This window comes from Tupaia chinensis, unplaced genomic scaffold (assembly GCF_000334495.1).
Source record: "Tupaia chinensis unplaced genomic scaffold, TupChi_1.0 Scaffold000387_1, whole genome shotgun sequence".
NCBI lineage: Eukaryota > Metazoa > Chordata > Mammalia > Scandentia > Tupaiidae > Tupaia > Tupaia belangeri.
This window is the reverse complement of record NW_006159889.1, coordinates 1,064,060-1,075,745: the sequence shown is the minus strand read 5'-3', so window position 1 is coordinate 1,075,745 and position 11,686 is coordinate 1,064,060. Positions and strand designations below refer to the sequence as shown.

The 11,686-nt window shown below is 50.3% G+C and overlaps 1 protein-coding gene across 1 annotated transcript in view; it reads right to left on the bottom strand.

Annotated features, from left to right (window-relative positions):
• SZT2 (SZT2 subunit of KICSTOR complex) overlaps positions 1 to 11,686 on the bottom strand; it is a 60,718-nt gene that overhangs the window by 32,409 nt on the left and 16,623 nt on the right. Inside the window, 13 exon segments of the mRNA XM_014589860.2 lie at positions 30 to 65; positions 160 to 377; positions 542 to 656; positions 793 to 945; positions 1,195 to 1,337; positions 2,038 to 2,167; positions 2,293 to 2,527; positions 2,766 to 2,936; positions 3,141 to 3,351; positions 7,276 to 7,301; positions 7,304 to 7,372; positions 7,773 to 7,914; positions 10,012 to 10,143. Of these exon segments, the coding sequence (XP_014445346.1) occupies positions 30 to 65; positions 160 to 377; positions 542 to 656; positions 793 to 945; positions 1,195 to 1,337; positions 2,038 to 2,167; positions 2,293 to 2,527; positions 2,766 to 2,936; positions 3,141 to 3,351; positions 7,276 to 7,301; positions 7,304 to 7,372; positions 7,773 to 7,914; positions 10,012 to 10,143 (1,781 nt within the window).

Sequence of the window (11,686 nt, the reverse complement as noted above, 5' to 3'; positions counted from 1 at the left end):
GGGGCCCTGGTGGTTCCAGTGTCAGAAGGAAAGGTGCCCGGTAGTCCAGGGGTAGCTTCTCATACCTGGGAAATGGGGCAACTCTCCAGCAGATCGCTATCAGACCTGAAACCACACCCCTTCCACACGTTACTGGGCCCCTCCTCACCCCATACCAACCTGATGAGTAGTTTGTCCAGTGGCTTATGCAGAACCACAAGGCAGGGCCGGTCAGACAAGGCCTGTTGTGGCCCCAGCATGGGGGGAGACTTGGAGGGAGAGCTGCCCCCACCAGCGCCTCCAAGCCCTTTCCGTTTCACCTTTGGTGTGGGTTCCTTGCTTTGCACCCGGTGAGGAAAACGTAGGCGCAAGATCTCTTCCCGCAAGCCCGACACAATCTGAGGGGAAAATGTGGTCAGACCTGCCTGCTCCCATCTCCGGCCGGTCTGGAGGTAGGGGTTACGGACAAGGTGAGGGACCCCTCTACTCAAGGCTGTACTTGGTCTGGGGTTCCTCTCTCTACCAGGCCTGGTCCTGTGGGGTCAGTGAGGGATCAGCTCACCTTGTGCCGGGCCTGCGCTGGTGTGCCAATAGGAAAACCCAAGCGGAGAACCATGCATGGGGCTTTGGAAATGATGCGGACCATGTAGAAGGAGGAAGGGGGCTGGTCTGGGGCACTGGGGAGAAAGTTCATGAGGAGTTCTAGATTAGGAGTAAATATGTTTAGGAGGAAGTAGGAGTGAGGTCTGGGGTTAGAGGAGGAGATATGGGGTGAGGTGGTGAGGGAGAGGGAGAGGGCATCACCCTGCCTACCTGGAGAGCAACTTGACATAAGAGTAGCCCTCAACCAGCACGAAGCTGCTCCAGTCCCGAAGCAGGGAGGTCAGCGAGGAGTGTGAGATCCTGCACTGGATAGTGCTGTAGCGTCCATTGCTTCCCGGGGTGTGTAAGTGCTTGGGGACTGGCCTAGGCAGAGGGTGTGGATGCGGTCAAGCCTTCTAGCCCCAATCAGGGCAGGAAAGAATAGATCGCTACCTCTCCCTCCTAAGCCCTGCCTGAGGTTAGAGGGGCTGATGAGCAGGAAGACCAGGACAGGGCCATAGTTTTTCCTTAGGCACAGTTGGTAGGGCTCATTACTGCCCCCTTCCTGTCATCCCCTATCCTCCACCCGCCCTGCTCCTGCGCCCCAACTGGCCCTGCCCTGACGGTACCCACGTGTCGTGTTCCAGGATCAGCACCAGGCGATGCATGTGCAGCCAGCGCTGCCATGAGTTAGCATCCATGGACAGCACTGGCTTCCAGTAGGCAGCAAACTGGGCATGGGAGGAGTCAGAACCACTGTGCTGAAGGGAGAGCACCTGGGGACAGGAGGACAGCCTGTAGGAGCACCTGGGAGAACCTGGGGACCAAACAGCCTCTGAACAGCAGACAGAACCACAGGCAGACTCAGGTCACGGAAACAGGCACAAAGTGCTATAGTACGAGGGCAGGTCAGGGTGGGTGAGCCCAGGATGAGACTGCAGCCCTGACAGCTGAACCAGGAGCAGGGTAGACCCTGCCCAGTCCCGTCACTGACTCTGGAGGAATGCCACTGTGCGGTGGCAGGACCTCAAGATGAGGCATCAGCCACATGCCCTAAGAGCTAGGCTGACAGCTGTGGGCTGAGTGTGAAGAGAGCACAGGACAGAGGCCATGGCGGTCTTCAGGAAGTACAAAATTCACAGTGGCTGCAAACAGTGAAGGTAGTTGGGGAAAGGCCGGAGTGTGCCACGTGGAGATGGGGGAGGGGCTCGCCACCTGCGGGGATACCAGTGCCCGGACACTCTGTAACTCTTTACCTCTGCCCTCCATGGTATGCTGAGGACAGCCTCTCTTTATACTTTGTCTCCTCCCTGAGGCCTTAGGAGGAAGGAGGAGAGATGCTTTCAAGGCTAAGGCTTAGGATTCTGGATTGGGTGCTTCAGACTTGAGAAGGGAACGGAAGGTGGTTCTGGGCTCCAGATGCTGCCTCAATCCAGGCTGCCATGAAACGGGGTATGGAGCACCAGAGTCACTCACCGGGGTGGTGGAGCCGGGAGGGATGTAGAAGAGTGGCACTCCGCTCTTGGTGCTGTCAGGAAGTGTGAAATGCTCCGGCACCGAGGAGAAGGACTGAAGGTGGGCTAGCATCTGGTCGGTCTGGTTAATGCTGTAGAACAAGGGCCAATCTGAACCGCATCTGGGGAACATGGGACCCTGGACACAGCTCCCAGCGCCACACATCTGTCCTTCCACATAACAAACAGGGCGTCGGTGAGTGGTGGCCTCACTCACCTCTGCAGCGTGTTCCAGAAACGTCGGATAACGTGGGTACGGTACAGCGAACGAATGGGCTGCCTCAGTGCACAGGACACATCGTGCAAAATGTCATAGCCGCCTTCCATTGTCACTTCCACCCGTGTTCCTCGAGGGCCCTCAGGTTCCAGGGGCCAGGGTGCCACGGCCACATACTCGATGCGCATGTTGTGTTTCCACAGCAGCACCAGTTTCACCTCCAGCTGGGACCCTCCTTCCAAGGAAGCAGGAGGGCCATTAGGGGATGAAGGTACAGGACTCCAGGCCTGGGACTGAGTCCTATCTGAAAGCCTCACCTCATGGAACTCTAGCCTGGCCTAAGGCTCCACGCATAGTTCCAGAGTGAGACGTGTGTGTGTGTGTGACCTCCGCTTTGTTCTGCAGGTTCTACCATATACAATGCTTAGAGATCTGTGGGATCTGTAAGATCTGCAGGGCTGAGTGACTCTTACCTTTGGCCAGTGTGACCTCTCGGACGCTGTAGCCCTCCCGAAGCCGCACAGACACGGTGCTGACCAAGTCGGCTGGCACCTCCTTCTCCGTGTGCTTCTTCCGGCGCAAGGCCAAGGCAGGGTTGGTGCTTGCAGAGACCAGATGTTCATTGAACAGGCGGTGCTGAGAGCCTAGAGAAGTGGCGAGGCCAGGGAAGGGAAAAGTTCTCTGTCAGACAGACACAGCTGAAATCATTGGGAAAGGACAGTGCCAGACGGGCTGGCCTAGCTGTACTTGCAGTGCTCCAGAGACCCAAACTTTCGACCAACTCTTGCATAATCTCTGGGCCCACTTTACATTCCCCCTTCCCACACCCACCGTAGTCCACCTCTCACCACAGTAATATTCAGGGTTCAGTGCTTCCCCGCTGCGCAGGAAGGAATAGAGGAGAAATGCCCGATGGTAGACAGTCAGACCCAGGTTTCCTGGTTCGGGCTCAGGACAAGTGGACAGGTAGGAGCCGAATGTTGCCATTGCTATAAACTTCATCAATTCCACATTGGGCACGTGGCCAAAACTGCAGTCATATGAGTAAACTCCTCCCACCTGGAGAAAGTGAATAGTTGGAGACTTTAGCTCCACAGAGGCCTGGGACAAGGAAGAACACAGGAGAGGAAGAGGCAGAGCTGGGGCTGCTCCCATTCCCAGGCCAGTGTTCCCCCATGATAACCACTGCTCTGCAGCTGTCTCTCCTTGAGCCTTTTCTGAAGACCATGGCATCTGGCCACACCATTCTCTGCCCTTCTTCCTTAACATCACCACCCTTCATCCTGTCCAGCGATTTCGGCACCAGCTAACTAGCTTCCTGTCATTATCTGGAGAGACTTTGGTGTGTAACAAAGACTTTTTCAAACTTTAGGGTGCCTACGAAACACTGGGAGATTGTGTTAAAATATAGCTGATCTGGGGTGAGGCCCAAGATTCTGCCTTTCAAACGAATTTTCTGGTGATGCCAATGCTGATGGCCTGTGGGCCACATTTTGAGTACAAGGCTGCAGACCAGAAATTAGTAAACTATATATAACCTGCAGGCCAAATCTAGTCCATCACTTATTTTTGTAAATAAAGTTTTATTGGAATACTGCCACGCCCACTCATTTCATATTGTCTGTGGCTGCTTTCACGCTAATAGCAGAGCTGAGTAGTTAAGACAGACCAAATAGCCCACAAAGCTGAAATATTTATTAGCTATTGAAATATTTACTGGCCTTGCCAGAAAATGTTTACCGAACTGCTCTAAATGATTCATTCAATTCCCTGGACTCTTGGCTTCTTACTAACCATCATCTTCAGTAATTTTCTTGTTTCACTCATCTGGCCACTGGCTACATGCTGACCTTTAGCTTCACCTGGAACAAATGCATCTTTGCAATTTTAAATTGCCACATTCCACTGACTACAGACAGCCTTATCTCTTCAGTTTCTTTATGTTTTCTCCTCCTGCTGCTCTTTGACCTCACTGAGACTGCCAAGTCTTGAACCTCTGCTTTCACCAATTCTATTCATACCATCCTGACTCTCCTTTTTATCAGCAGTTTCATCAGGCCTCTGGCTTTCTTCACCCTCAAAACCCCAACTAGGATCACAGCCTCTCCACTTAGCGAATGGTGCCCAAATGGAGAAGGCTGTAAGCCGTACGGGTTGGCACCACATCAAACGTACGACACCTTGTTCAGCTTGTCCTTTAGGGCTGTCTACACTTCTTCATCCCAACTCTGGCCTCCCGTCCTTACAGTTCTCATCTCCACCTTGGAGAGAAGTCAGAGGCCCTTGGCAGACTTGATCTACGCCTTCACTTGTATCTTTCCTCAATCTGTTTTTTTTTTTTTGTTTTTTTGAGAGATTTTCACTGTAGGGTGCGTGCGCTCGCCAGACAGACAGAGAGAGACATAGAGACAGAAAGCGAGAAATCACCCCCCAGGGGGGATAGTCACGCCGCAATCCCTTCTCCTCCATTCTCCTCTCGGGATCTTGGGCACGCACGCACACGCGCCCGGCGTGAGTTTTAAGCCGCCGGGTCCGGGACGCGAACCGCGGTCGACTACGTGGGAGTCCAGCGACATAGCCATTACGCCAACTGCTGGTTCCCCTCAATCTGTTTCTTGAACCGACACGCTCCTGTCAATGTAGGGACTTCAGGCCATCAGGCTTCCTTTCTTTTCCCTCATTTTCAAACCCTTCTTCAGCATGACCCCTTAAAAATATGCTTATGTCTCCAGCTTAAAAAACAAGGGACCAGCAGTTAGTGTAATGGCTATGTCGCAGGATTCCCACATAGTTGACCGCGGTTCGCGTCCTAGACCTGGTGGCTTAAACTCATGCTGGGCGCGTGTGCGTGCATGCCCAAGATCCCAAGAGGAGAATGGAGAAGGGATTGCGGTGCGGCCATCCCCCTGGGGGGTGATTTCTCGCTTTCTGTCTCTCTGTCTCTCTCTGTCTGTCTGGCGAGCGCATGTGCCCGATAGCAAAAACCTCTCAAACAAAACAAAACAAAACAAAACACCTCTCCTACTCTCCCTGGCTCCCGTTCTCTCACTTCCCACTGTTCTGAATAGCTACATCTCTGTGTCAATGCTCGTCTTCGCTTCTTTCTCTTCTCTCCACTGCAACCACATCCCTTATCACCTCTTCACTGAAATAATTATGAAAAAGAGTCCCATGACCTAATCAGCAAAGCTAAAGGGTTCTTCTCATTCCTTATTTTACTTCATCTTTCTGCTGCAACTCGCAATGTTAACTACTCCTTTCTTCCAAAACCCCTGACTCCCCCCACCACCAGAATCTCCTATTCTCATCTAATTATTTCCCTTCATTCCTTGCTGGGCTCTCTTCTTATGAAAGATCTTTAAATACTGGTGTCCCACAAGGTTCTTTTGGAACTGAGCCACCTCTGTAGCCTGACAAATCCGAAATCCCTCTCAACTACTGCTATCCCTTGAGCATCAGGATCTGCATATCCAACTGCTAATTGCCGTGAAGGGAAGCCATTTGTTATGTAATTACACACTACTGCTTACTATTTTAAAGGCATCATCTCACCCACAAGGTAGGCACCATTAAAACCTCCATTCCTGAATGAATCCAACCTAGAGAGGAAGTGATGTGCCCCGTGTCACACAGCTAGGTAGAGCCAGGATTCAGACCAAGGATGCCTAACTCCAAAGGTAACGTTCTTAACTGCTGCACTAAGTTGGACCATAGGCCCGTCAAACACAGGTGCACAAACCTGAATCCATCATCTTGTCCTCGCTCTACCCCACTGTTTCTCTTCCTGTGTGCTCTGCCTGCCACCTGGTCACCAATGAAGCCAGAAACTTGGAGACATTCTTAATTCCTCCCACCCCATCATGCTAACCACAAAATCATGCTGACACTAGCTCTTCATTTTCTCAATCCTCTTACCTCTTAATTCCCCTAATTTAAGCCCTGATCTTCTCTTACCTGACCACTATAAGTAATAGCTTCCCTGCCTCCAGTCTGCCCTTCACCTAGCAGCAAGCGTGACCTTTCTAAAACATAAGGGCAACTAGTAACTTTCCTTCCACCTATCTGTGTCACCCTCAGAATCTGCTTGAACTCCTGAACATAGCAAAATCTGCTTTTCTTTTCCTTTATTAGTTTTCTTTTGCCATGCGCTTGCTGGGAAGAGCCAGAGAGAAGTGAGAAAACACCCTCTGGGGGAATGGTCACCCTGCAATTCCTTCTCCTCCATTCTCCTCTTGGGACTTTGGGCATGTGTGCACATGCATCCAGCATGATCTTCAAGCCTCTGGTTGAACAGTGATTGGCCATGTGGAAGTCCAGCACCTTAAGCACCACACCACCTGCTGGCCTCCAGAACCCACTCTTCATGCTCAGCCTGCTCCTCCAGATTGTTTCCCATAGTGTTTTGCTTCCAACCCTATAGCCTATCAATTCCAATTAGCTACAGTTCCCTCAGTATATCCTTACTTCTCACCCCCAATTTGCTTATGCAAATTTCAATTAGGTTTTTCTGACCCTCACAACTAAGATAATAATGACTTATCTAATGGATGAAGAAGGGCTGGAACTGACTGTTGGATTCCAAATTCTCCATTCCTTATACAGTAACGTGCTAGCTGCTGAATCTTTTCTTTTTTTTCAAAGTACATCTATTTCATTTTATTTAGTTAGTTCTTAAATGTATCGCAAAATCTTTTTTAAATTTTACTTAAATTTATTTGTTTACGTTCATTCACTATACATCATTACAGCACACAAAATGAGATTTTCCATCCAGAGCTACTGCTGAATCTTAAGGAAAGAGGATGGAGATGAGAGTCTTCTCTCACCATGGCCACCTACCCTTTTGCAGACATGACACCTGTGCCTCATGTAACTATGCCATTGGATTTACCTGGAAAATCAGTCCCTGCAAAAAAGTAACTGGCCATGACCAACTTTGTGAGATACCCCTGTTCCCTTTCCTCCTTTTTAGGGAGTCCTTACCTGCACAAAGGAACAAGCCACAGTGGCTGCTTCAGCAGGGTCTCACAGACGGCAACATCAGGGACACTAGTCACGCCATCTGTGATCACGATGATACCTAAAGCAGTAAACATCAGATTCCAAACTGGAGACATTGGCCAGTCTAAATTCACATGGAGATGCCTAACTGACTGGGCCCCAAAGACTTCAGTGTCTGCTCCCCAAACCTCCTCAAGCGCCTCTCCTTCTTCCCTCCTTCCTGCTTCTCCCTCTTGAATGCTAGAGGGCAATTTTCTCTACATCAAGTCCTTGGAGCCCTATACTTCTCACTTGGGCCCTTGATGGTTGTCAGGGTTGAGGGTACTTGAAATATGCACTAATACAGACTTATATTTTACAAACAAGAAAACAGGTCTTCCCTGGAGCCCACAAATTCCCCAGAACTTCTAGCTATACAATACTCTCCCTTCCTGAATCCCTTTTGTTTCCCCAGTCCCACCAATATTCCTTCTACTGACCTGCACTGGAGTTTGAGGGCAGTAACTGCAGTGCCAAGATGCCCTGACGAATCATACTGACCAGTCCAAGATCAGCCGTCACCATGGAGACTCCCACCTTCCGGCCCAGTGGCTCTCCTGAGTCTGGGGATTGGTCCTCTGCCTGGCCCCAAGTAACAGAAAAGACAGATCCCAATAGATGACACTGCTGCCTCATCTGTAGTAAAGCCAGAATTCACAGGACAGCACTGTCCAGGCAAGACAGGCCCAATTCTTTTTTATTTTTTGGGGGGCGGGGGATTGCTAAAGGGCACGTGCACTCACCAGAAAGACAGAGACAGACAGAGACAAAAAGCGAGAAATCATCCCCCAGAGAGGATGGTCACGCCGCAATCCCTTCTCTTCCATTCTCCTCTCAGGATCTTGGGCATGCATACACACACGACTGGGGTGAGTTTAAGCGACTTGGTCCAGGACTTGAACCATGGTCGACTACATGGGAGTCCAGTGACATAGCCATTACGCCAACTGCTGGTCCCGAGACAGGCCCAATCCTATGAGCATGCCAATCCCCTGCTATGCAGCCGGGTCCTGACTGTGCCCTTATTCTCTGTGCCCATCCCACATGTGCTCAGACACTGAACCTCAGATGGGAAGGGGATCCACAGCAGATGAAACATCAGACTCTACTGAAGCAGCGCTGCTCCGCCTTTTGCCAATGAGGGCCCTTCTCATACTCTTCTATCACCATTATAAAATATTTCATACACCAATCAACTTACATTACCAGTCATCAGGCACATAGAACTGCCATTTGCCTGGCTACCTGTGGGGAGTCCAAAGTGAGGAGACAGGGCAGTTCCCACAAGTACGTGCAGTTTTATCCTCATTGTGTGAAGTACTGTCTGGAGATCGAAGCCATTCACAATCACCTTCTCAGATCAACTGGCTCACTCTACCCTCGGCTCTTAGCCCTTTCCTCGCTCTGCTAGGCTCACCCCTTCTCTCTGCTTTCTGTCCTTAGCTGCTCCTCTTTCTCAGTGGTCTCTGTGCACTCTCTCCCCCACATACCTGGCTCTGGGGTTCATACTGCTGCTGCAGCATGGTGGCCACCTTGTCTTCGAAGAGGCAGAGCTGTTCATACACCTGCTGCAGGAACACCTCCCGCTGGGAAGGGTGCAAAAGGCAGCCCTGTACCAGCACCTGAGAAGCACAGGGAAAGTCTCAGACGGGGGAGGGGGGACCTGGGGATACTGGACACTACACCTCCGCTCTACTTATTCTTCATGTCTGCCCTTCAGGCAACTGACTTTCCCCTAGTCAGGATCTAAGGAATAATTTCACAACCGGGTTCCCTTCATCAGATCATCCACTCCATCAGAACTCAGCACAGCCACACTTTCTGCCAGGAACTCCAGTCCTTAGTCACTTAATCTAAGGTCACCACTCTCCTCTGCTTACAGTCCTTTACACTGGACTTCCCCAGGCCCCACATGGGGGCGCCACAGATCTTCCAGCTCCTTCCACCTGGGCTACAGGATGCTCTCTAAGCTGCCTGACTTCAGCCTGGCAAAGCCTTTTTTTATTGACTCACACTTTTTTATTCTTTTTGATCTCTAAGCATACTGTTTTGGACCTTTTCTCTTTTTTAAGTTCAAAATCTTTTTATTCTCTTGATGAATGTTCCTTCCTTTCTTCCCTTTACCCTCAGCAGATAACCCCCTACCCCATCTAGAAAAAGCCAGTTAACAGAAACTCCCCACTTACCCTAACTCTGAGGGTATGCTTCCCTCCAACCCTTTGAAAAATCACCCTCGAGGTTTGTTAAAAGTTCAATCTGTGTTACTGTTCTTCCTTCTAGGCCCTGAAGAAAGGACTTTTTCTTTTTTCCTATAGATAATCTCTCCATTTAATTTTTTTTTTTTTTGAGAGGTTTTTGCTATAGGGCACGTGCGCTCCCCAGACAGACAGAGACAGACAGGGAGATAAAAAGCGAGAAATCACCCCCTGGCTACCTGTGGGGAGTCCAAAGTGAGGAGACAGGGCAGTTCCCACAAGTACGTGCAGTTTTATCCTCATTGTGTGAAGTACTGTCTGGAGATCGAAGCCATTCACAATCACCTTCTCAGATCAACTGGCTCACTCTACCCTCGGCTCTTAGCCCTTTCCTCGCTCTGCTAGGCTCACCCCTTCTCTCTGCTTTCTGTCCTTAGCTGCTCCTCTTTCTCAGTGGTCTCTGTGCACTCTCTCCCCCACATACCTGGCTCTGGGGTTCATACTGCTGCTGCAGCATGGTGGCCACCTTGTCTTCGAAGAGGCAGAGCTGTTCATACACCTGCTGCAGGAACACCTCCCGCTGGGAAGGGTGCAAAAGGCAGCCCTGTACCAGCACCTGAGAAGCACAGGGAAAGTCTCAGACGGGGGAGGGGGGACCTGGGGATACTGGACACTACACCTCCGCTCTACTTATTCTTCATGTCTGCCCTTCAGGCAACTGACTTTCCCCTAGTCAGGATCTAAGGAATAATTTCACAACCGGGTTCCCTTCATCAGATCATCCACTCCATCAGAACTCAGCACAGCCACACTTTCTGCCAGGAACTCCAGTCCTTAGTCACTTAATCTAAGGTCACCACTCTCCTCTGCTTACAGTCCTTTACACTGGACTTCCCCAGGCCCCACATGGGGGCGCCACAGATCTTCCAGCTCCTTCCACCTGGGCTACAGGATGCTCTCTAAGCTGCCTGACTTCAGCCTGGCAAAGCCTTTTTTTATTGACTCACACTTTTTTATTCTTTTTGATCTCTAAGCATACTGTTTTGGACCTTTTCTCTTTTTTAAGTTCAAAATCTTTTTATTCTCTTGATGAATGTTCCTTCCTTTCTTCCCTTTACCCTCAGCAGATAACCCCCTACCCCATCTAGAAAAAGCCAGTTAACAGAAACTCCCCACTTACCCTAACTCTGAGGGTATGCTTCCCTCCAACCCTTTGAAAAATCACCCTCGAGGTTTGTTAAAAGTTCAATCTGTGTTACTGTTCTTCCTTCTAGGCCCTGAAGAAAGGACTTTTTCTTTTTTCCTATAGATAATCTCTCCATTTAATTTTTTTTTTTTTTTGAGAGGTTTTTGCTATAGGGCACGTGCGCTCCCCAGACAGACAGAGACAGACAGGGAGATAAAAAGCGAGAAATCACCCCCCAGGGGGGATGGCCACGCCGCAATCCCTTCTCCTCCATTCTCCTCTCGGGATCTTGGGCACGCATGCACACACGCCCGGCGTGAGTTTAAGCCACCGGGTCCGGGACGCGAACCACGGTCGACTATGTGGGAGTCCAGCGACATAGCCATTACGCTAACTGCTGGTCCCTCTCTCCATTTAATTTTGAAACGTTTGTCTAATATCTTCATTCTCTTTCTATGGGCTCTCCTCTTTCTATTTCAAACATAAATAAGTTGCCCCATCCTGAAAACTGCACCCAGGCCTGGCAGCCCCTCTGTCTTTCCATCAGCTCCTACAACCACATGCCCACTTCTTTGCCCCGATTCCTGCCTCCTGTGGAACTACTACTTCATTCCCTGTTCCCAACTGTGCAAATGCGTGAAGACAGCCAGAGGGGAAAAGTGGGACAGCATCCCACTACAGGCCTATGAGAAGAACAGAATGAGAGTAGCAGGAACTAGCCAGAGAAAGATGTTCGTATCCATATTATTCCCGAGAAAACTGGGATAACCCATGTGCTGAAAAAGAAGGTACTGACTATATCTATCATAATAAAATAGTAAGCCAAGTAGCCATTAAAAATCAAGTTTCCAGGAGCCAAGTGGTGGCGCAGTGGTACTACAACTGAATCCACATGGGAAAGGTCCTGGGTGCGTATCTTGGGACCTCCCTGGGGATGCCAGCTAAGGCTGGAGGTGGATCACGGCAGGGAAGG